Below are 27,198 nucleotides of genomic sequence, written 5' to 3'. Positions count from 1 at the left end.
CACATACCACACACACACGTCTGCGCGCGCGCGCACACACACACATACATACATACACACACACACACACGCACACACACACGCGCACGCACACACACACATGCATGCGCGCGAACACGCACACACACACACACACACCCTACCACGTCCTTTCTTTTCTTCACAAAATGCAATTCATGCGGAGAGAGAGAGAGAGAGAGGGACAGAGAAAGAGAGAGACAGAGAGACAGACAGAGAGAGAGAGAGAGAGAGAGAGAGAGAGAGAGACAGACAGACAGACAGACAGAGACGCGAGGTCCGTCGACTGAACAATGAATGTGAACACACGGCCTTTGGCCGAGTATAATATGAAAATGATAGTATCAAACACTCGTGTTCTATTTTCACCCTCTTCTTCGAAACTGCACGTGGGCACGCGCGGCGTCTGTGTACGTGCACAGTCAGTGAAATCAATGTTTTGATGCGTTCGCTTGAATGCGTGTACATGCAGTGTGTGTATTTTCTGTGTGTGTGTGTGTGTGTGTGTGTGTGCGTGCGTGCGTGCGTGCGTGCATGTGTGTTGTCTGTGTGTGTGTGTGTGTGCGCGCGCGCGCGTGCGCGAATGCAGACGCCCTCGTGTGCTTGTGTGAATGAGTGAGGGCGGGAAGTTGGTATGCCGCCAGGATGGGTGGGTGGGTGGGTGGGTGGTGGGTAGGTGGGTTGCTGCTATGATAAAAACCCCTCCTCTCTCTTCCCCCCCCCCTATTCCCCCCCACCCCCACCCCCCCACTCCTCCACTCTCAGCCCGACACCCCAAAATGACTTGGAGCCCCAACAGGGAAGACTTAGCCAACTGATCCCCCCTCCCCCCCCCCCCCCCCACACACACACTACACCCCTCCCACCCCCTCTCTGTTTATCGAGTCCCCTGAAAATGAATACAACCATTATCAAACACCGGCTGACGTGATTGGCTGAAACCAAGCTCCGCGCGTGATCTCCACACTGCACTAGGAAGTGAACGGGGCAGAGCAATAATCCGAGTAGCGTCAGGGTTTTTGACTCACTTGTGTAAACAAAGTGAGTCTATGTTTTAACCCGGTGTTCGGTTGTCTGTGTGTGTGTGTGTGTGTGTGTGTGTGTGTGTGTGTGTGTGTGTGTGTGTCCGTGGTAAACTTTAACATTGACATTTTCTCTGCAAATACTTTGTCAGCTGACACCAAATTTGGCATAAAAATAGGAAAAATTCAGTTCTTTCCAGTCATCTTGTTTAAAACAATATTGCACCTATGGGATGGGCACAAAAAAAAAGAAAAAAAAGGAAGCCTAATTATATGCAAACTGCATTTACTGTTATATTTATATTTTTCGTATTCTCTAAACTTAGCACTTTGACCTCTTATTCTGACACAACAACAAGAGGAGTCATTATTATCATTTTTTGTTCAAACAGGAACTTCTTTTGCTAAGCATGGAATTTTTTAAAATTTATTTTGCAAACGTTTTTGGTGCAGATAGTAAAAAAAGGGAAATTACTCTGTAATTAATGCTAGGGGACGTAATTTATCACAAGTGAGTCTTGAAGGCCTTGCCTCTCTTGTTTTTTTCCCTGTCATGAGAAACACAATCAGGACGTTGAGTGGTGACAGGCAGAGAGTGGTGAGATAGATACCGCTTACCTTGACATGAAGGTCGCAGATGTCAGGTGTGATAAGAGCAGAGCAAGAGAGAGAGAGAGAGAGAGAGACAGAGACAGAGACAGAGACAGAGACAGAGACAGAGAGATGGAGAAAGTGAGAGAGAGTGAGAGCGAAAGAGAATGAAAGAGTGAAAGACATAATGAAAGAGAGAGAGAGAGTGAGAGAGAGAGAGAGAATGAAAGTGAAAGACATAATGAGAGAGAGAGAAAGAGAGAGTGAGAGAGAGAGAATGAAAGAGTGACTGACATAGTGAGAGAGAGAGAGAGAGAGAGAGAGAGAGAGGGGGGGGAGTGAGAGAGAGAGAATGAAATAGTGAAAGACGTTGTGTGTGTGTGTGTGTGTGTGTGTGTGTGTGTGTGTGTGTGTGTGAGAAAGAGAGAGATGGATGGGAATGGCTCATTCATCATGTTTCAGGCCGAAGCCAGAGTCCCTCATGTTATGTTGACATTATACAATAATTGTAAACAACAAAATGATAAATTAAAAAAAAAAGTGCAATACTCCCAATAACGCAATTAACATATGTACTTAAGAAGTTGCTATTTTTTTCTGTTTTTTTTTTTTACGAAAAAAAAGGAAGATACTCTCAAAGACGCAATTAACAAATAGAGAGAGAGAGAGAATGAATGAATTTTCTTTAATGACGGAAGTGGAATCAGCAAGGACATGCTTTTTTTTTCATCCAGCCCAGCAAACAAGCAAACAAACAAGCAAAAAATGATAATAATAATAATAATTATAACAATAAAAATATAAAACTAAAAATACCCCCCCCCCCAAAAAAAAAACCAAAAAAAACCCACAACACACACACACACACACACACACACACACACACACACACACAACCCCCCAACCCCCCTCCCCCTCCCCCCCAAAAAAACAACAACACACCAATGAAGCCATCAGAGAGAGAGAGACACACACACACACACAGACAGAGAGACAGAGACAGAGAGACACAGAGACAAAGAGAGAGAGACAGAGACAGACAGACAGACACACAGAGAGAGATAGAAATACAGAGATAGAGAAACACACAGAAACAGAACATAAACAGAGGGACAGAGACTGAGAGACAGAGACAGATAGAAAAAGAGAGACAGAAACAGACAGAGAGACAGACACAGATCCGGCTGAACAGTTTGTAATGTTGGATTCTTTGAGATATGCGCGCGCATGTCCGGTCGTATCCCGACGGTAAGACCAGTCCTGTGTTGACTGTAAAAGTGGACTGTTTGTGCGTTTCAGTGCTGTCATCACGAGGCCACCACCAGAAGAAATGTTCCGCCTTCACTGTCAGACTACACTGATGCTGGTCGGGAAAAGCCCATCGGTGAGTGCCGGGATGGATTTTCGAGAAATTAAGAATCTATTCCCTTCTTCTTCTTCTTCTGCGTTCGTGGGCTGCAACTCCCACGTTCACTCGTATGTACACGAGTGGGCCTTTACGTGTATGACCGTTTTTACCCCGCCATGTAGGCAGCCATACTCCGTTTTCGGGGGTGTGCATGCTGGGTATGTTCTTGTTTCCATAACCCACCGAACGCTGACATGGATTACAGGATCTTTAACGTGCGTATTTGATCTTCTGCTTGCATATACACACGAAGGGGGTTCAGGCACTAGCAGGTCTGCACGTATGTTGACCTGGGAGATCGTAAAAATCTCCACCCTTTACCCACCAGGCGCCGTCACCGTGATTCGAACCTGGGACCCTCAGATTGACAGTCCAACGCTTTAACCACTCGGCTATTGCGCCCGTCTGAATCTATTCCCCAAAATGACAGTAATGCAAAGTGGACTGACAAACAAACAACATAGTTTAAAAAAAAAGTTCATGGGTATTATTAATTATCCGGTATTATGAGTTTTGGTGGCAACAAAAAATAATTGTGTAAGTTTTTTTAATTTATTTATTTTATTATTTTTTTTTTATTGTTGTCCTGTTTATCTGTGTAACTCACTGACTCTGGTGTATTGTGGCATATTCCAAAAATGCCAGTTTTGATCACACACATACACACACAACGACACATCACTAACCAATGAATTACTGGTTTTAAGTTCAGTGGTGGTTTTATTTATAAGATCTTAACTCCCTATGGTGTTACATGTCGACCCCAAACACACTGACATTGACTATTTGGAGTTCTACCGGGTTGGCCATTCAGTTGGGGTGGGATGGGGGTGGGGGAGGGACAAATAAAACAACAACAACAAACAAAACACCTCGTGTCTACGCTTCTATGACGCAACACCAACCACAACAACAACACCACCAACCACAACAACAACACCACCAACCACAACAACAACACCACCAACCACAACAACAACACCACCAACCACAACAACAACACCAACCACAACAACAACAACACCAACCACAACAACAACACCACCAACCACAACAACAACACCAACCACAACAACAACACCAACCACAACAACAACACCGCCAACCACAACAACAACAACACCAACCACAACAACAACACCAACCACAACAACAACACCAACCACAACAACAACACCACCAACCACAACAACAACAACACCAACCACAACAACAACACCAACCACAACAACAACACCACCACCACCACCGCAGTCCAGGAAGCCTGGCACACAAACCTCCCTGTGTAATGCATGCGGCGCCAACGCCAACAACCCGGCATCCGTCACCCACACTGCACCCACCAATCAGATTGCAGCTCTCTGCCCAAGCCAGGAACTTGTAAACCCGAAACGTGCACGCGTGCACAGTGTGCACAGTGTGTGTGTGTGTGTGTGTGTGTGTGTGTGTGTGTGCGTGCGCACGCGCGCGCGCGCAAAAGAAACAAGTGGTGGTGGCGGTGTGTGTGTGAGCCCTTGCAGTAACGCCGGTGCACGGTCTCACGCCACAACCACAGGATAGACACACAAGTCCTTCGGCCACCCGACAGTAAATGAAACCCAACCACCAGTCAAACACCGCCTTCTGCGTGGAAACGAACAGATTTCTTGGCACGATCTTTCCCCGGGGCTAAGCTCAGGAAAGGTCAGAAGTGATGGAACCGTTGGTGCGAGCTGCGGAGGAGGTGCAGTTGAGAAAAAGACTGGAAATGCTAAAAGTGATACTGACAGCAAGGTTCGAACTGATATTAGGTCACCATCCCACTCGATCGACTGATTTCACGACATGATTTCCAATGTCTCGGAAAAACCGACTGGTGGGGAAAATGTCAGGGTACATCTTAGTCACAGGATGCGGACGGACGGGACACGGTAACTATACGGAAGGGATCAACTGGCAGTCTGGAATCCCCCCACCCCCCTCCACACTCCACAGCCCATCTTCCGTCGTCTCATTTCGTAACAACACACAGAGACGGACTACATCATGGAACACGGAACAATGTGTGGCTGGAAAACCCTTCGGAACTGGTCTCAGCGGTAAAGAGACGTCGACTGAGGAAGGTGGAGGGGAGGGTTGCGGGGGTGGAGAGGGAGAGACTGATGATTGATAGCGCACGAGGAGAGTGATTGTGCGAAGAGGGGATTCCCCCACCCCTCCCCAAAGAGTGAAGAGGAGGGAGGTGAGGGGAGGGGACTGGTTTGGAATGACGATTGCGACATGAAATGACCACTACCACTTGCGGCTTGAGTCTTCGACGGAGGAGGAGGAGGACGTTTGCGGGTTTTACCGGTGGTGGTGGTGGTGGTGGTGGGAGGGTGTTGGAGTGGGGTGGGTGGTTGTGGTGGGGGGTGGGTGGGTGGGTAGGGGTGAGTGTTGACGTTGTTACGATGGAGGATGAAGGGAATCATACAGTTGCTGAACGCCGTGGACTTGAGGAGTACCGTTCTGTGTGTGTGTCAGCCCGTGATCGCCGTTCGCTCTACCTGTTGCTGGAGTTGGCTTTGGTGTTTGTTATTTTTTGTGGTTTTTTCTTCACCACCCTGGCGGACGGTTAGTGTTGGTCTTCTTCTTCTTCTTCTTCCCCGTTTTCTTTTTACTTAGCGCTTTTCTGTGTGTTGATGTTCGTTTTCAGTTAAAAAAAGTTTATTTTTCTCTGTTTTTATTCATCCATTTCGTGTTTTGTTTATATATATATATATATATATATATATATATGATATTTATTTATATATATATATGATATTTATTTTTTGGTTCTAACTTGTTACTGTCGTGACTGAATGGAGTTTAGCGGCAGTTATGACCAAAAAAAAAAAGGTGTTTAACTCAACAAAATACAACAACAGCAGCAGCAGCAGCAGCAACACACACACACACACACACACACACACACACACACACACACACACACACACACACACACACACACACGCACACACACACACACACAAGGAAAGAAAAAATGCAATTGAACCACTTCCTCATATATCTGCCCGTACAACCGCTGTGAGGTTGCCTTGGTGGGAGAAAAGGGAGAGGGTAGAAGAATAGCTTCAACAACACCACGTAGCAATGCGCAGTGAATGTCATTTTGACCCCCTCCTTACTCCCCCCCCCCCCCATTTCTTTCTACTTGTTTCCCTTCCAAAGATTACTTTCTTTTTCTTCTTCGGCTTCTTCTTCTTCTTTTGTTCTTCATTCCAGTTCGTGTACTTTTTTAAGTTTTATCTATTTATTTATTTTTTTAAATATCTTTTTCTAAACTGCAGCCAGTTCATTGAAAAGTAACCAGTTTAGAGCACGGTTATAAGCTTTGCATGTTGTGCTTCGACTTATCTGTTACACAGCTGCTTTGACGCCTCTGTGAATGAATAAAGTCTGTTTAAAAGCAACAACACCACGCAGATTCATGAAACAGATTTAAAAATGATGATTTCTTAGTCCGTTGGGAAAAAAACAGGTTGAGTACACTGATACAAACACACATGTTCGACCCACGGACTTAGGAAATAAAATGGATGTAAGTCCACTCAACAGCTGGAAAGATAATTTTCGGCTTCTGGATGAAAAAAGGGGTGGGGTGGAAAGACATGAAGACAAGAAAAGAGCATAACAACAACAACAACAACAACAACAGTAAAACTCCATGCTGCCTGATATAATGATATCATTAAAAGAAAAAAAAAAAAAAAAAACAACCCCAAAAACAACAACAACACTTTAGTGCGGAAGAAAATGAATAAAGAAAGAAAGAGATGTCCAAGTCAAAGGTGTTTTAATCAGTGTCAGACCTCTGACCCATAACTGACAACAGGAGTCCCAGCAAATTACATCGAATTATCTAACATGTGTTGATTTACATATCATTCAGGCTTTGTTTTTTTTTCAGATTTCGTGCTTTGTAACACATCGATAATTGATAAAGAAGAAAGAAAGAATGAAAGGAAAGAACGAAAGAAAGAAAGAAAGAAAGATAGACAGAAAGAAAGAAAGAAAGAGTACATTCCATTGGTTTCGCTGCTGTGAAATATGCGCTGATGAAAAATCGTGGTGGGTGAATTCGATCCGTGGCTTTCGCTTTCTCTTTGCCTTCCTCCCTCCTCCCACCACCTTCACCTCCTCTTTCTCTGCCCACCCCACCTCTCTTTGTCCCTCTCTGTCTCCTCCCCCCACCACCTTCACCTCTCTTTCTCGTTGTCCCTCTCTGTCTCCTCCCCCCACCACCTTCACCTCTCTTTCTCTTTGTCCCTCTCTGTCTCCCCCCCCACCACCTTCACCTCCTCTTTCTCTTTGTCCCTCTCTGTCTCCCCCCCACCACCTTCACCTCTCTTTCTCTTTGTCCCTCTCTGTCTCCTCCCCCCACCACCTTCACCTCTCTTTCTCTTTGTCCCTCTCTGTCTCCTCCCCCCACCACCTTCACCTCCTCTGTCTCCTCCCCCCACCACCTTCACCTCTCTTTCTCTTTGTCCCTCTCTGTCTCCTCCCCCCACCACTCTCTTTGTCCCTCTCTGTCTCCTCCCCCCACCACCTTCACCTCTCTTTCTCTTTGTCCCTCTCTGTCTCCTCCCCCCACCACCTTCACCTCTCTTTCTCTTTGTCCCTCTCTGTCTCCTCCCTCCACCACCTTCACCTCTCTTTCTCTTTGTCCCTCTCTGTCTCCTCCCCCCACCACCTTCACCTCTCTTTCTCTTTGTCCCTCTCTGTCTCCTCCCTCCACCACCTTCACCTCTCTTTCTCTTTGTCCCTCTCTGTCTCCCCACCACCACCTTCACCTCCTCTTTCTCCCTCTCAGCCACCCTCCCGCCCCAGAGACGCACTTTTTCAGCACTTTGATCAGTCGTGAATTTCATCTCTCTCTCTCTGTCTGTCTTTCCTCTCTCTCCTCTCTGTCTGTCTGTCTCTCCGGCTCGCCATAGACATTCTCTCCGCTCTGTGTCTCTGTCTGTGCACCTCACCGTCTCTCTTTCTCTCTGTGTCTGTCTCTTCGTCTCTCGATCTCTTTCTGATTCCCCCCCCCCCCCCCCCCATTGTTTGTGTTAATGTTTCTCCTTCAGTTCAGTCGAGGGCTGGATGAAAAAAGAAAAAAAAAGAGCATTATCTTGCTTACTCTATTACCCTCAGAAAATAAAAATATATTCAGTTCAAGTCAGTTCTCTGTCCCACTCGGCACAGACATTCTGTGTATGTATGTGTGTTTGTGTGTGTGTGTGTTCGTTCTTTAGTTCAACGTCTTTTCACTGTAAGTGATATTAGACCAGTGTGTGTGTGTGTGTGTGTGTGTGTGTGTGTGTGTGTGTGTGTGTGTGTCCGTTTCCATCCTTTCCTGTTTCTGTCCCTGTCTCTATCTGTGTACTTTTGTTGTTGTGAAAGGGAATGGAAGTACGAGGGCAGTAACAGTGGTTTGTTTCTATCTACTCTTTCTTTTACACTGTTGTTTGTTGTCAGTCAGTTTCGGGCCTCTTTCTTCTTCTTTCAGTCTTTCTTTGTCTTCTTTTCTTGCATACGCGCGCGTACATACGCCCACATAGACACATCTGATATACCAGAGAGTACGCGCATACGCACACACACACACACACACACACACGTATGAAACAAGAGAGAGAGAGAGAGAGAGAGAGAGAGAGAGAGAGAGAGAGAGAGAGAAGTTCCCTAAACCCACTGAAAACTACGCAATCTTGGAAACACACGGTTATCTCCCTTGGACTTGAACACCTGCGCACGAAACGGCCGACTTGTATCGACAATCTTTCATCAGCTTCTCTCTCCCTCTCTCTCTCTCTGTCTGATTCTCAGCACATGGATATTACGTAATCATTCCCTAATTTAGAGCGGATTTATCTATCTCTGTATATTCGAAGTGTGTACAAGTTCTTAAAGAATCTCAAAAGAAATAGTTCAGTTCAACGTTACTCAAGGAGGTGTCACCGGCAGCGCCAGGACAAATCCATACACGCTACACTACATCTGCCAAGCAGATGCCTGACCAGCAGCGTAACCCAACGCGCTTAGACAGGCCTTGAGTGGGAAAAAGACACAAAGAAGAAGAAGAAGAAGAAGAAGAAGAAGAAGAAGAAGAAGAAATGATAATGACTGACTATCCAAGTATCTGTCAATTCAGTTTATTTCCCAGCAATAGCATTCTGATGTAGAAACACAGCCTGCACCCTTGCCATGGTTTTTGTGTTTTTGATTAATTAATTAATTATTTTTTAGTGTGTGTGTGTGGGCCTGTGTGCGCGCGCGTGTGTGTGAAAAACAGGGCAATAAATGATTGATCAAGGACTCTCAGTGAATCTGCAACATTTTTTTTTTTTTTATTTTTTTTTTTTTAGGTGGTGCGCGGTGGAGGTGCGGGATGTGGTCACATACTGCAAATTTTTTGGTGGTCTTCACCAGTACTGGAATACCCGTATAGTGATCTAGTATGTTTAATCCGTACTTATCCGTATCATCATCATCATCATCATGAAGGCCATGCGACGCACCAACTGACTGCTTATTGGTTCCCCGTGACGGATGGACAGGCAACAGAACAAGTAGGATCCCCGTCAGACATCAGACACTGATGGATAATGACGTCGTTTTTGTGCTGACGGTTGCCCCAGTGACGGACAGTGTCGTACGACAGTCCGTGACAGTCGATCGGCCCCTTTAGATTGACAAGTTTAGCCCGAGTATTTTGGCCTGTTAATTGGTTTTTGAAGTGGGTCGCCAGGTCTGACTTGGTATAATCTACATGTCTGTCTGTCTCTCTGTTTTTATCTACATATCTGTATGTCTTACTATATCTATAGTTCTATCTCCCTACCTATTTATATCTTTTGTATGTATCTAAGCATTTATCAGTCTAACTACATGTCTATATCTATCTGTCCGTCTGTCCATCTGTCTTTCTATCTACTATCTATCTGTCTGTCTGTCTGTCTGCCTGCCTGTCTGTCTGTCTGTCTGTCAGTCAGTCTGTCTGTCTGACTGTCCCACTGACATAAAACTTGCAGTCTAAGCAAAGTGGACCCATTTCCTAACCTCCCCCAACACAGAGACACAGACACACACAAGAGTCCCGACCCACTTCACGTGAGGAGGTCAGCAGTCACGAGGTTGAGGCTCTTCCGCTTGCCCCAGCAACACCACGAACACCATGTCCGTACAGCGGTGTTCCCGATAGCGCACGGCACGTAGGTATATCATACATCAGCCACAGCAACAGTCATCACATGTCTTCCACTGGCCAAGGCCACGCAGTCAAGATGATTATTGAGGTTGGAACGGGGTAAATTATCGGTGTCACTTCTGACTGACTTCACTCCCTGGCATAAAAATTAAGAGAGGTCTGCAAAAAAAAACACAACCCCCCCCCCAAAAAAAAAAACAACCCCAAAAACCCCGCGTCCTTACAAGAGCGGTTGACTTTGTGTGTCCAGAGCGCAGTCGTTATCATCATCATCATCATCATCATCATCATATCATTATTATTATTGTAGCCGTGTACTGACCCAGAGTGGTTATTCAAGGGGACGGTACAAAAGAACTAAACTAAATGATGATTAGAAGGATAAAAGGATACACAAGAATTCCCGCGCACAGGCCAGGAACAAATGGGTTTTTCTATTGTTTTATTTACAATAGTTATGAGAACATAAGAAAAGAAGGCAAATAATGAGAGAAGAATAGAAGAGAAGACATAAAAAGAGGAAAACAAAGAAGAGAAGAAGAATAGAAGAAGACATAAAAAGAGAAGACAGTGCCTGGAATGACACAAACAAATGTCACTCACACAACATGTCGGCAAAAGTGAATAGTAAAGCACATGTATACATATTACATGGAAAGACTATCACTCGGGTTTGGGATAAGCAACAACATGATGCATATGTGTGGAGACCAAATGCTGACATCAAATGACATTTTCAATACATTTAAATAGTGCAGTTAAAGTGATTGTAGCTATGCTGATTTAGTGAAAGTATACTGACAGTATAGATTAGGTAAAGCTTATACTGTGTTAAAGTGACTCAAATGAATCAGTTTATCATGTAGCACTACACTGGAGTAAGCTGTATAGGAGAGAGCATGATAACTATATTACAATTAACAGACTGATACATATCAGGTGGTTTTAACCAATAACTGATATTAATCCAACACTATTTTGTAATCATGACAGAATACTACACACATCTTAGAGTACTGAGAATCAGTGAAACACTGTAACCTTCATCAGTGACAGCAAATGAGAAAGAACGCGTCATATGCACTCACAAGAATATTCTCGAACAAACTATCAGTGTCCAGAGACGTCATTGACTGTGACGTTAAGAAAAATCAAATGGAATACTGCTACGAGCATATGACGACATGGCGATTTTCTAGGTCAATCATAGCTGAGCTGTGACTACATGTCAAAGCAATAACTGAACAAAGAATTAACTGAACAAAGCAATAACTGAACATACTCATATGAACACAAGTACTGTGTCGAAGAATACAATTTACAAATCATCAGCACATTCTACACACTAGTACTTAGTGATATGGAGCGAGATGTCAGCCGTTGTGGGAACACACACGACACACACTCGCACACTGCTTGCAATGCAGCAAGAGAGAGAGAGCATGGCTCTGATCGGATGACTGACCAGGTATGAAGTGACCACTCATCACTCACTGTGCCAATTTATCAGGCTAAATCTGACAACAACTGTGTTTCTTACAAGGTGTTCAGTGATAGATTTCTAAATGATTCCTGAACCGATTTACGTTGGATAAGTCGCAAAAGAAAGAGCTCAACACCTACTTTATAATGAGTATAAAATGAAGTGTTGATTATTTAAGATGAATTTATATAATCTTAATTTAAGTCACCTGAACAGGGTCAGTTTTAACTAGCTCGTCGCTGAAAATTACTAACTGCGTTAAATCATTTTAACGTAGGCAAACAAATGGAATAAAGATGGAATCGTGACGATTCTGCCAGTATATAATACTTGTAGTTTACTGATCCGACAAAAGAGATGTTAATTAAATACGGTGGAGCAGAAACACAGATTCCAGCTCAGCCAATAGCCTACCGCGACACTGGACAAAATGACGTAAGCGGCTTTGCGTTCAAATCGGGAATGGCGTCACACATTCTGCTTGCCGTTGAAAGCCAGCAGGTTAGTTGTGAAAACTGACGTCGTCTGCTTATACAGCTTGTGCGTGAACAGTTTTTGAAGCAAGCATAGCACTTGGTTACATTATTATTATTATTATTATCTGTATCATCAATGGTTTCTCCATTGGAATGGGAAATCATTTACAGCTTAGTCTTTTGTGAAGGACTATGACTCACAAACTAGGAGGGAAGATTGCACTGGCTGTTAGTGTTGCAGCCTTGGGAGCTAGTTGGCCTTTGGGAACCATCCAAATGCTGACCACCCCAAAACCCTCTTGGCCGAGAGAATGGGGATGTTAACTTGGGCATGACATTATCCACTTAAATCAAATTCTAGCCCAAATAGTCAGGGCAGCAGTTGCCTCCTCTGCTTTTCTGATGGTCATCGTTGGACACGACTATCATATACTGTATACCTATATTCTTCTTCTTCTTATTATCATCATCATTATTCATACAGCGTCTATAATCAGCCAAAGACCGAACTCTAAGCGCTTTACAGTCAATCGCACAATAAACTGCCTTCCCAGGTAGGGCTGACTGAAAGCTGCCTTTAGGCGCTTAATCATTCGTTTCCTGTGTCATCCAGTCAGGCACATGCACACCAATGTATATACAATAAATACAATACAATACAATACAATACAATACACAATACACACGGAGTGGAGTGATGGACTAGAGGTAACGCGTCCGCCTACGAAGCGAGAGAATCTGAGTGCGCTGGTTCGAATCACGGCTCAGCCGCCGATATTTTCTCCCCGTCCACTATACCTTGAGTGGTGGTCTGGACGCTAGTCACTCGGATGAGACAATAAACCGATGTCCTATGTGCAGCATGCACTTAGCGCACGTAAAAGAACTCACGGCAACAAAAGGGTTGTTCCTGGCAAAATTCTGTTAAAAAAAAAAAAAAAAAAAAAAAATTCCACTTCGATAGGAAAAACAAATAAAACTGCAAGCAGGAAAAAATAAAAAAAATGGGTGGTGCTGTAGTGGCTGTCGACCTCAGCCAGGGCTGCTGACTGCTCAACGAAAACATCGCGCTTGACGAAGCGGGCATAGAACTGATTCAGCTCTTCAGCGAGGGCCTGAGGGTCATCTGTAGTGACTTCTTTCTAGGCTTGTAGTATGCATGGTTTGCAGGTTCTGCCACAGCTTCCTGGAATGACTGGACTGGAAGCTCTCTCCCACCTTCTTCTGAAACTTCCTCCTGTTTGCCAAGAACACCTTCCGCCCTTCCTTCTGCAGTTGCTTCACCCGATCCTTGTCACCGTCCTTGAACGCCTGCTGACGCTGCCAGAAAATGGCGGCAACCTCCCTCGTTACCCATGGCTTGCTGTTTGGGAATACCTTCACCTGCTTTGTGGGCACCAGCATTTCCACACAGAATCACGTAGGCTGTGATGTTGTCGACCTGCTCGTCAAGCGACGAGCATGCCTCCAGCAGGATGTCCCAGTCCGTACAGTGGAAGCCGCCATCCAGGGTCTCGGCTGCCTCAGGGGTCATCATCCGGATCGTCCTGGTCACCGGTCTGCCTTCAGCCTCTGGCGGTACCGAGGAAGCAGGTGGACAACACTGCGCACAGAACGGTCCAGACTGGGAAGGGTCGTGCTCCTGAAAGCGACGGGGATGTTCCCAAAACAGAGGTCCTACGTGGACTCCCCATCAGAGTGTCATGGCCACTTCACAGACCATGTCATTTCTTCTTGGGATGAAAGGTGCTGGCAGATCAACCAACACCTCTCCTGCACCACGCCAAACTTGGTCTATCTATTGACCTGCAGACTACACCCGGAGGCACAATATGTGGGATGCTCCTACCATCTTAAGAGGAGATGGGCAAACCGCAAAAGCGACTGCAAACTGAGGAAAGGCACCAAGTGTTCGGTCGCTGCCCATGTTTCTTCCACCCCTCACCCTTCTGACGACAACCTCAGCTTTTTACAGGTGACAGCGTTGGAGCAGGTCAACAAAGTGGAGGAGCTGAAAAGAAGAGAACTGTTCTGGATATGTAACCTTGGGACGGTTTTTGTTGGACTGAACACGAGAAGCGACATCCATGGGTTTTCGTTGTGAACTCTGAATTCGTGGAGTTATCAGTCTGGTTAGACAACTGAAGGACTATTTAGAACATGATATATTTACGTAGTAGAAGACGCGATGTAAGGTCAGAAAGATGACGTAAAAATAAAATTAAGTCACCTATTATGAGAGTAGTCTGTGACCAAGCTGCTGGGTAGCAGCGAAAATTGAGATTGTGTGTGTGTGTGTGTGGTGTGTGTGTGTGTGTGGTGTGTGTGTGTGTGTGGTGTGTGTGTGTGTGTGTGTGTGTGTGTGTGTGTGGTGTGTGTGTGTGTGTGTGTGTGTGTGTGTGTGTGTGTGTGTGTGTGTGTGGTGTGTGTGTGTGTGTGTGTGTGGTGTGTGTGTGTGTGTGTGTGTGTGTGTGTGTGTGTGTGTGGTGTGTGTGTGTGTGTGTGTGTGGTGTGTGTGTGTGTGTGTGTGTGTGTGTGTGTGTGTGTGTGTGTGTGTGTGTGTGTGGTGTGTGTGTGTGTGTTTAACAAAATAGGTGTTGCTTTTCAACTTTGTTTTATTCATTATATATATATATATATATATATATACTATATCTATCTATCTATCTATCTATCTATCTATCTATAGATACACATATTCATTGCAAAGGGGCTCAAACCAAAGGGCTAGGTGATACGCAATTGAAACGCCCTGAAAACAAATTATTAGTATCATTATTACTATTGTTGTTGTTGTTGTCATCATTATTGTTATCATTCTTATCATCATTATCATCATTCTTGATAAAGTCACAATAGTAGGTAAACAATTATCATGCATTCCTTTGCAAACACTTTTATGCATAAAAATTATAATTGTTTTGAATGAGGCTTGAATGAGGTTACACAAATACCATCACACCTTTTCTCTGCAAATGATTTCATGCACATTATTGGTTTTAATAAGGCGAGACGAGCGCTTCTACAAAAAAATATAGTAAACAAATTCATGCACATTATTTGTCAGAATTTTAAAGAAAAATGCAAACTTTTCAATACTAAAGTGTGGTGAACTAATTTACATCACTTCTAGGAAACCTGGTATTGTACAATAATAAAAAATCATTATTGTTATGATCATCACCATCATCTTCATTATTATTATTATTGTTGTTGTTTGTTACATCAGAGAGAAAGGGAGGAACTATCTTTCAGCCCCACTCCCCCTCCCACAACACACCACCCCCACCCCTCATCCCAACTCTCATGCCCTGGAGAGCAAGGAGAGAGAGACAACCCAACAACACTGCCCCCCACCCCACCCACCCCGCCCCCCGCGTGTGGTGTCAAGACACTTCATTTTATTCTTTATGTTTCTGATATATAATACAACACTTCCTTATATTCTTTATGTTTCTGATATATAATACATGATATATAATACAACACTTCCCTTTACTCTTTATGTTTCTGATATATAATACAACACCTCCTTTTATTCTTTTATGTTTCTGATATATAATACAACACTTCCTTTTATTCTTTTATGTTTCTGATATATAATATAACATTTCCTTTTACTATTTATGTTTCTGATATATAATACAACACTTCCTTTTATTCTGTATATTTCTGATATACAATACAACATTTCCTTTTATTCTTTTTTCTTTATGTTTCTGATATACAATAAAACACTTCCTTTTATTCTGTGTGTTTCAGATATATAAGCAAAACTTCCTTTTATTCCTTATGTCTCTGATATATAATACAACACTTCCTTTTACTCTTTATGTCTCTGATATATAATACAACACTTCCTTTTACTCTTTATGTCTCTGATATATAATACAACACTTCATTTTACTCTTTATGTCTCTGATATATAATACAACACTTCCTTTTACTCTTTATGTCTCTGATATATAATACAACACTTCCCTTTACTCTTTATGTCTCTGATATATAATACAACACTTCCTTTTATTCTTTATGTTTCTGATATATAATACAACACTTCCCTTTACTCTTTATGTCTCTGATATATAATACAACACTTCCTTTTACTCTTTATGTCTCTGATATATAATACAACACTTCATTTTATTCTGTATATTTCTGATATATAATACAACACTTCCTTTTATTGACTCACTTGTGTGTGTGTCCGTGTGTCTGTGTGTCTGTGTGTCCGTGGTAAACTTTAACATTGACATTTTCTCTGCAAATACTTTGTCAGTTGACACCAAATTAGGCATAAAAATAGGAAAAATTCAGTTCTTTCCAGTCATCTTGTTTAAAACAATATTGCACCTCTCGGATGGGCACAAAAAAATAAAAAAAGAAGCCTAATTATATGCAAACTGCATTTACTGTTATATTTATATTTTTTGTATTCTCTAAACTTGGCACTATGACCTCTTATTCTGACACAACAACAAGAGGAGTCATTATTATCATTTTTTTTGTTCAAACAGGAACTTCTTTTGCTAAGCATGGAATTTTTATTTATTTTGCAAACGTTTTGGTGCAGATAGTAAAAAAGGGAAATTACTCTGTAATTAATGCTAGGGGACTTAACTTATCACAAGTGAGTCTTGAAGGCCTTGCCTCTCTTGTTCTTTATGTTTCTGATATATAATACAACACTTCCTTTCATTCTTTTATGTTTCTGATATATAATACATGACATATAATACAACACTTCCTTTTATTCTTTATGTCTCTGATATATAATACATGACATATAATACAACACTTCCTTTTATTCTTTATGTCTCTGATATATAATACATGACATATAATACAACACTTCCTTTTATTTTGTATATTTCTGATATATAATACAACACTTTCTTTTATTCTTTTATGTTTCTGATATATAATACAACACTTCCTTTTATTCTTTATGTTTCTGATATATAATACAATACTTCCTTTTACTCTTTATGTTTCAGATATATAATACAACACTTCCTTTTATTCTTTATGTTTCTGATATATAATACAACACTCCCTTTTATTCTTTTATGTTTCTGATATATAATACAACACTTCCTTTTATTCTTTTATGTTTCTGATATATAATACAACACTTCCTTTTATTCTTTTATGTTTCTGATATATAATACACTTCATTTTACTCTTTATGCTTCAGATATATAAACAACACCTCCTTTTATTCTGTATATTTCTGATATATAATACAACACTTTCTTTTATTCTTTATGTCTCGGATATATAATACAATGTTAAAACTTAAAAACCATGAGCAGATTTTTTGATTGAATTTTTTTTCTTTTTGTCGAAAAAAGAACTCCATGGATGTGGTTTGTCTCTGACATCTGTCAACATAGCGTTCTTGTACACACACACACACACACACACACACACACACACACACACATATATATATATAATATATATATCATCATTATTATAGTATATTGTATTACATGATATGATATGATATATGATCTCATATCATGTGATATCTTATTATATAATTTTTCGTGCGAAATCGTAACATCTCCCACACTAAAAGAAAGCTTGCACTGGTGTAGATAAATCAAGCAACAAGTGATTTGGGGTGCTATGCCTTCCTGGCTGCATTCACACCTGCTTGGCGTTGGGGTAGGGTGGGGGATGGGGTCGAGGCAGTATAACAAGTCTGTCACCTCATTACTGTAGCTAGCATGTCAGCCCAGCGCGACCTTTATCATTACAGCCTAAAGTTTCGGGGATTTCAATACAGCCGTTGTTGTTGGCATGTCACACAACTGCATCACAACTGAACCATCAGAGAGAGAGAGAGAGAGAGAGAGAGAGAGAGAGAGAGAGAGAGATTTTATTCAAGACAGGCCAAGGCCCCACATGAAGGGGTAACCATAGTAACCATAAATTGAAAAGACACAATTTTAAGTAACAGTGGGTACATAGACGTATGCATCACACAATAAACAACAACAACAAAAAGTGTTAACGAGTGCTGTATAGTGGCCTGAATAAAGATTGTTAGAATACTGTCAACCGATGATGGTTCTTCTATTAAAGGACTTTTCGAGGAACGCAGCAAAGAAGTTTCAGTTTCAATTTCAAGAACGTGTTGCTGAAAGCGTACGGACACTGATGCATATATACTGTAGCACTACACCAAATCTGCACACACACACACACACACACACACACACACACACACACACACAAGGGGGAAAAAAAAGGTGATGCCTGATCTTCGAGCCTTCGCTAGGTATGTGTGAACATCAATATCAAAATGATTTCAAAATATAAATTCAAAAAGAAGAGAAGGAGGATGAAGAAGAACACACACACACACACACACACACACACACACACACACACACACACAGACCTCACCCTCCCCTGTGTAACAACGTCGTGCCACACACTGACATACAAAAAACACCTTCCATCCCCTTATAGCCCTTACCCCAACTGCCTCCCCCCCCCATCCCACCTACCCGTTAACCCCTCTCACCCCCATACCACCCAAGAAGCAATTCGAAGAACGTCAAGGGACACACACACACACACAGAGTACACACACACTTTTACGCGCGCACACACACACACACACACACACACACACACACAGAGTACACACACACTTTTACGCGCGCACACACACACACACACACACACATTAATTTCGTATTAATTATGGATTGTTGATTCCACTGTTCTGTTTTTTGTTCTCTGTATATCCCCCATTAACCACCAACCTCCGTCTCACACACACCACATCACAACACAACACACACACACACACACACACACACACACACACACTGGAACAGTCACACTGCACGTCAACATATGTGCTTCTGACACAACAAAAGGAGAATCTCCACATATAATAGCAGCATCTGTCAGAATTGAATTAGAAGAAAATTTTGATTATCATTTAAAAGTTTACACTGATGGCTCGGTCCTGGATGGTAGCAATCCAGGATCTGCTTTTGTCATTCCTGACCTAAAAACAGAAAAATCATATTATTTAGGTAAGGGACATTCAATTTTTACAGCTGAATTGGTGGCCATCCTTATGGCTTTAAATCATCTTGTTGATATACCAATCATAGTAAGTAATATCCTATTTTGTGTTGATTCTCAATCTGTCTTAAAAGGTTTGCTCCTTTTTGAGAATAATCAAAGAGAAGATTTATTGTTTGAAATTAGGTATTTATTGCACTCCCTATTTGTGAAGGGTACAAATGTTGATTTTTGTTGGATACCATCCCACACTGGATTCCGTTATAACGACCAAGCAGACAGGGCAGCAAAAAGGGCAGCAAAAACTCATATAGATAGTATAAAAGTATATTGCCCATTGTCATACAAGGAAATAAGCAATATACTAGAAAGAGACTTTTATAGGTGCTTGAATTCAAGTCTAAAACCTCGTCAGTTGACTCTCTCAGACTTTGTTCCGATTCGCAGACCAATTCTGAGCTTAGCTCTCAGACTATTATCAAATTCATTACGGACCATGTACTGTTCTAATGTCAAGTGTATATGCTTTAGTAACCTGACAATTGAGCATATAATTTTTCACTGTAGCTTGATGAAGCCTTTTGTACACGAAAGTGTGTCTTCACAAGTGACTGAGAACGTTGATGTTTTTGACTTTTTGCATTCATTATCAGTTGTTTCGCTTGTCAGTTTAACGACTTCTCTTTTACGAAGTCCTTTAAGTAATTTCCTGTAACTGTATTTAGAGGGTTTTTTTTTGTTTTGTTTTGTTTTTCTTCAAATTTCACCCACATTTTTACCCTCATTTGCCCAGTTTCCCCCAACCCTCCATTCATCCACATCTCCCACCCCTTCTAACCGATAATACTCAGATGTATTCATAAATACTTTAACAAAATGTCTTCAATCACCGATATGTGTGACGGGACATTAAACAAAAAACAACAACAACAGTCACACTGCACACCCAGATGTTCTCATACACTCCAGGTTTTGTTGTTGTTGAAAACAGCAGCATACAATACATGCAATGTTGTGACCCCCCCCCTCCCCCCTGCCCTCCCCGGACCCTCCGACACGTAAAATTCCTTCACACTGATACTGTTCATACCACTCCTCTTCTGCAAAGCACTCTTGCCATATAAATCCTTTTGAGTTTTGAATCCCCGATATTCTCTCACCTGCATGTAGAGAGGGGAGTGCGCGTTTGTGTGTGTGTGTGTGTGTGTGTGTGTGTGTGTGTGTGTGTGTGTGTGTGTGTGTGTGTGTGTGTGTGTATGTGTGTGTGTGTGTGTCTCTGTGTGTGTGTGTGGAAAGATGACAATGTAGATTTAATAACATGCATGCACTTACGCACACGTATTCTGACATATCTAAACACCTTCATTGCCTTTTGGGCACCCCTTTCCTCGCCCCCTCTCCCTCCAACATACACATGCCTCAAGAGGATTTCCGATAGAGACTGGGGGTAAAGAAAAAAGGAACAAAAGAGGGAGAGGGGGGAAATATAATGGCAGACTGGGATCAACGGGGACCGATATGCCGGCATTTGTTTGTGTATGAATGTGTATGTATATATACATGTGCGCGTGTGCATGTGTGTGTGTGTGTGGGGGGGGAGGGCGGGGGGGGGGGGGGGAGGAGGGGGAGGAGGGAGGGCTGTGGGGGGCGGGGGGGGGGGGCGCGTGTTTGTGTGTGATTGTAACTCAGAGAGAGAGAGAGAGAGAGAGAGAGAGAGAGAGAGAGAACCAAACATAATCTCACGCACACACACACGCACGCATCACACACACACACACACACGCGCGCGCGCGCGCGCGCACGCACACACAGAGAAACAGACACACACACACACACACCTGCACAATCCCCTCCCCCCCCCTCCCAATGTGTTCTGCAAGCAAGTGGAGCACAATCGCATGCATGTGATCCTGTGTGGACGCGTTGTCTGTCTTCCGTGGATTACTGGGGTGCGTTGGTTCTTCCAACCGCTATGTTCCCTCTTTGAAACAAAATACAGGCACTGGAGCTTGATATTTTTCTTATTAGAGACTCACCACTATTGTATTGTATTGTATTGTATTGTATTGTATTGTATTGTATTGCATTGCTCCTTTTGTCACAACAGATTTCTCTGTGTGAAATTCGGGCTGCTCTCCCCAGGAAGAGCGCGTCGCTACACTGAGAGCACCACCCATTTTTTTTGGTATTTTTTCCTGCCTGCAGTTTAAAAAAAAAAATGTTTTCCTACCGTAGTGGATTTTTCTACAGAATTTTGCCAGGGACAACCCTTTTGTTGCCGTGGGTTCTTTTACGTGCGCTAAGTGCATGCTGCAAACCGGACCTCGGTTTATCGTCTCATCCGAATGACTAGCGTCCAAGCCACCCCTCAAGGTCTAGTGGAGGGGGAGAAAAATACTGGCGACTCTGCCGGGATTCGAACCAGTGCGCTCTGATTCTCTCGCTTCCTAGGCGGACGCGTTACCTCTAGGCCATCATACCACAAGGCAATATCATAAGCAGGTTTAAATTTGCCTTTTATGTAACCACACTATGCGTTACGCTTGTGTTGTTTTCAACACTCGAGCGCCATTGCCGACAATTGCACACGAAAGCCCACCCGATTGCGCATATGCACGCTCTCCCTCTGTCTGTTTCTTTGTATCTTTATCGCTGTCTCTCCCCCTCCCCTCTCTCTCTCTTCCAGTCACACACACACACACACACACACACACACGCACACACACATAGTCGCGCGCTCGCTCGCTCGCTCGCACATTCACTCATACCGCGCACACACGATTGTACACGCATGTAACCAATAATCTGTTCTTTTCATCAGCTTAATCCTTTGACTGATCGAGTCACTTAATTCCATTTGAGGATTTTTTTTGAAACTTATGAAACGGAAACTTGTCATTATGATGATGATGCTGATAAAAAACCCTAAAATATTAAGTTTCGTTTCGTTGTTTTTGTCGTCCAAGAACAGCTCTTCATTCCCACGGTGGCGTGGAATCACGTGGGTGTTTGATGGACAGGGTGCGGTGTATTTTGATTGGAGGAAATTTCTATCATCCATGCCCTTCCGGTCCAGTGGGAGCATGTGTCGCTTGCAGTTTGTTGGATATTCTTTTCGGCGTGGGGCTTTTTTTGCACTGTCTGAAAGTTCTGTTTGTCACATCAACATACATCACCTTCGCGTTTGCTTTACGGTGGTTAAACCAAACTGTTGTTTCTTCTTTGAAAGAAGTTCGTAAGCAAAACAAACCTCGCTATAAATGAACGCAAAAAAAAAAAAAAAAAAAAAAAAATGTAGAGCAAAACAACAGTCTGGTTCAACGGCCGTAAACGACCGCTTTCAAACACACACACACACACACACACACACACACACACACACACACACACACACACACAAGAGATACGTGGTTAGACGTTTCTTTTGTTCAACTCCCACACCCACCCATCCACCTCGGGTGGATTTGGTTCACTCAGATAACCACCCCGGAAGAGGTGGGTGGCAGTGGAGAGTGGACAGGAGAGAGCGGAGAAACGGGGGTGGGTGGGGAACAGAAATGGGGTAAGGGAGGGAAGGGTGCAGAGACGTCTACAAACGAACAACTCTGACAACCTTCTTTTGAAAATGGCTGCACTTAGAAACGAACTCGAACCCACACTGTTCATGCGATGATGGTAGTCACGGGTAAACGTACATGTTATTATTCTTTTATTTTTCAGTCTTAAACCAAATTCATCAGTAAATTATTGCACGTGATAACGTCCCTACCCCTCTCAAAAAGAAAGAAAGAAAAAGGAAGGGAAGAAAAACCCGAAACGATTCGTTTCTATATACAAACTTCAAGACCAATTACAGTATAAGTACAGCAAAGAAATGAATAAGTATGATAGACAGGATACATTAGGACACTGGCCTTAAATTGACAAATAAAATTACAATATCAAACCAACTCGCACAGTATTACACTTGCACATGCGCTAGCAACGCGTTTGTTATTATTTGCAGTGTCAAAATAAAAGAAAAGAAGACAAGACAAAACAAGACAAGACAAAGAAAGATTAATAAACTAAAATAAACTAAAAAGGACCAAAGTATATCTCAATACAAAAATACCTCCCGGGAAAATAACCAACAAAACTTTCCGCAAAAGTGCAGCAAACCTGTCGGGCCACGCTCTGTTCCGCTCTGACCAAAAGTCGCGTCAACACCCAGACTACTCACACTTCATGAGAAAGTGATTTCCTGCAAGACGACTGTACAGACAAAAGTCGTGCGTGCTTTTCGGAATTCAGACCAGGACGCAACCATGCACAGAATGCGCCAACCCCACTCGGACACGAGGATTCGTCCAACTTGCAAGTGCTGCGTACGAAGTAAGCAGAAACTTTTAGCTGTTTCGTTCTCGTCTGCTCTCGCCATAAATCTGAACGAAGCTTTTTTGTTCTTCGGTTGTTGGGCATGGTTGTGACTGATTGCCGGGATTTTACCAAACATACTTCTGCGTTCGTGGGCTGCAACTCGCCTGTTCACTTGTGTGAACGAGTGGAGTAGGGTGTGTTTTTTTTTCGTTGATAGCTGTTTTTACTCCGTCGCGTAGGCAACCATACTCCGTTTTCGGGGTGTGTGCATGTTGGATAAGCTCTTGTTTTGGATTTCGAACTCCACTGAAAACAGGCGTATTTGATCTTCTGCGTGGATATACATACGACGGGGGTTCAGGCACAAGCAGGCCTGCGCATCTGTTGACCTGGGGTGGGGTGGGGGGGATGGGGGAGGGGGGGGGGAAGGTCTCAGCTCTTTACCCACTAGATCGCAACGGGGGTTTGAACCCAGCACCCCAATATTGAAGGTCCAACGCTTTAACCACGCGCTTTTGCGCCTGTCGACAAATGCAGGCTACTATTCTGCAATTTCTGGAAAGGATTTGACATTGTCGTTCGATATCTACACTGTGCTTATTAGTAGTGTATTAGTAGTGTATGATTATTGAAGCTGGTTTTTAAGCATCATTCGTCTATCTCGCTATCCAATATCTTTCTTTCTCCAAACCTTCTTTCTGTCTCTGTGTGCCTCTCTGCTGTGTGTGTGTGTGTGTGTGTGTGTGTGTGTGTGTGTGTGTGTGTGTGTGTGTGTGTGTGTGTGTGTGTGTGTGTGTTGTGTGTGTTAGTCTTTCTCTTTGTATATCAGTCAACATGTCTGTTAGTTTCTGTTACTCCTCTCTCGCTATGTCTCTCTCTTCCACCCTATCCAGTTCTCTCTCTCTCTCGCTCTCTGTCACTCTCGCTCCATCTCTCTCCCCATCCCACCCTCTCTCTCTCTCTTCTCTCTCTCTTCCGTATCTGTCTCTGTTTCTGCCTGTCTGTCTGTCCCTCCCTGTGTCTGTCTGTCTGTCTGTCTGTATCACAGCTGCGTCGCGGAACCATGTCGATACAATGTGTGTGTGCCTGCTATATAAGTCTGTGATGTATTTACCTGATACCTGGGAGCTTCACGTCTCATTTAGGCGTGCGGTGAATTGACTGGCGAAGTCAGATACGCGCTTCACGTGTTCTGAAAGAAAAAAAAGTTGTTGTGGAACGATCGTTTATGCCTGTGATAATATATCTAACTATGTATGTATGTATCTGTCTGTCCAATCGTCCGTGCTAGTTTGTGACATTGCCATTCCAGCAGTTCACAGCTAGATGTCTGACTGTCTTTTTAAAATTATCATTTTATATTTTTTACTCGTGCATGTTTGCTCGGAGTGCACTGTACTAAATATTATACTTTATATTCGTTTTGTTAATCATGACGTTTGTACTATTACTACTACTACTACTATGATACTAATATAAAGATAGTAACAGTAATAATGATAATAAAAAATGATAATCATTATCATAATTATATCAGTATATATATTCTTCTTCTTCTCCTTCTTCTATTAGTATATATTATTATATATGATTAGATCAGTTGAATAGAAATTATGACAACAACAACAACAACAAAGTTTATGTACTCTTTAGAAACACAAAATAATGCTGAATTCGCTCAGATGTATCTCGGTAACAACATCAATAACAACTTATTATTATTATTATTACTACTACTATATTATTATTATTATTATTATTATTATTATTATTGTTGTTGTTGTTGTTGTTGTTGTTGTCGTTGTCGTTTTTGTTATTTTATGTCACGAAAGAGAACGTAAACTTTGTTGGTCATGATGTTAAATGTGACGTAATTGCATTCTAATTAAAAGAAAAATTAACTCTGTTAGCTATGCGTTGTTTCCAAACCGCAGATTTCATTTAAGTAAATCAAACATTTTTTTTTTTTTTCAAAGTTTGGTATTATCGTTACCTAAGATGCACGCCAGTCTAATTGTCATGAAGTTTCTTTGTTAAGAGGTACATTTAACAGAAAATGATGTTTAAACCTTTTTGACGGCAGTGTTACTGAACTTTTTCACCGTGATTATAAACAAACACGTGAAAAAATATTGGGGCGTTACTGTGCGTGTGTAGATTTACCAACAATATTGATTTACCAAATCCCTAAGGTTAAAATGTGAACAAATACTCTGTTTCTTTGCTTGAATCGGATTTGTTTCCCAAAGCAGTAGAAATTACACGGATTTTTTTTTTTTCATCTTCGGTTTCACGAACGCTGCAAAAATATGTACAAAAATCCATATATAATCCAATCGGTACACAATAATCTGCTTTAGCAATGCTATAAAACCAAGAAAATAAATACTGATAAAGGTTATCACTCTCATGATTACTTTGGTAATGAGTAGGACATTGCTATGGTAATCATCAGTTTTATTTTCGCCGTTGTTGGTTTTTGTCATTTACGGTTGTGGTAGGTAGGATGGTAAGGGTGATGTTGGTGATAACCTAAACTGAAATGAGAACAGAAACAGCGTTAATACCGGTCGTAAGTGTATCATTACAGATTCTGAATTACTGTTTGGAAAACTGGTAAATTATATTACTGTTTTCTTGTTTACCCGGCCGTGACAATCGCGGCATGAGTCACAGTTTCAATCCATTGTTTGTGCAAGTGGTATAGTGGTATTACGAAAAAAAAGAAAGAAAAAAAAAAGAAAAGAAAAAAAAAAAGAAAAGAAGAAGAAGACGAAGAAGAAGAAGAAGAAGAAGAAGAAGAAGAAGAAGAACAACAACACCCCCCCACAACAGCGGTTAACTCACTCAGTACGGCCAGTCCTCTCTTCTCCTCTACACAGACCCCTCGGATGTCCAGTGGGTGTCTCAATGACCAAACCTTTAGCTTCCGTTGCCAGAATTGTGGTATTCTTTGTCAACATTCACCTCTTCACTATAAGAGCCTTCCGCTTGTAATATTTTGATGGTGGTAACTGGGGTGAAACGCTGTTAACTTCGTCTCTTTCGCCGTTCGTATGGAGAGAGTTAAAACTTGTTCCGTAACTGTATTTGGTTGTAGTGATTGAACAGGGACTGAACAGAATGGTTTCTAACATATACGTATGCAAAATGGGCATAGCCACGGCTTCAAGGTTAGAATATAGGTAGGGCTACGGCAACCATGTACAAGTTACATCGCTGTTGGTCACATCAGGGCAACTGAGTAGAGTGGTTGTAGGAACCTGTACCGTTAATTAACACTTCAACAGGATTGTTGTCGGCGTGTCTTTTTGTGTGGGGGTGAGTGGGTGAGGGGGGTGTGGCTGGGTTTGGGTGGGAGAAGGGGAGGGGGCAGAATACGACACACACACACACACACACACACATGCACACACACACACACGCGCGCGCGCGCACACACACACACACACACATGCACACACACGCACACACACACACATGCACACACACGCACACACACATGCACACACACACACATGCACACACACGCACACACACATGCACACACAGACACACACACACACACA

The 27,198-nt window shown here is 42.5% G+C and overlaps 1 protein-coding gene across 2 annotated transcripts in view; it reads left to right on the top strand.

The window, feature by feature from the left end:
* Positions 1 to 5,421: 5,421 nt before the first annotated feature.
* The window catches only part of LOC143301238 (uncharacterized), a 52,589-nt gene continuing 30,812 nt past the window's right edge, over positions 5,422 to 27,198 (top strand). The window contains exon 1 of one of the 2 annotated variants that reach the window (XM_076615370.1): positions 5,422 to 5,631. In XM_076615370.1, coding sequence (XP_076471485.1) covers positions 5,469 to 5,631 — 163 coding nt within the window. In that variant the 5' untranslated portion in view covers positions 5,422 to 5,468. Of the gene's footprint in view, positions 5,632 to 23,358; positions 23,645 to 27,198 lie in introns of those variants that run through there. The other variant, XM_076615371.1, reaches the window with a different exon arrangement.

This window comes from Babylonia areolata, chromosome 27 (genome assembly GCF_041734735.1).
Source record: "Babylonia areolata isolate BAREFJ2019XMU chromosome 27, ASM4173473v1, whole genome shotgun sequence".
NCBI classification, from domain to species: Eukaryota; Metazoa; Mollusca; class Gastropoda; order Neogastropoda; family Buccinidae; genus Babylonia; species Babylonia areolata.
Note: the sequence above shows the minus strand (reverse complement) of the source record. Positions and strands in the feature narration are given on the sequence as shown.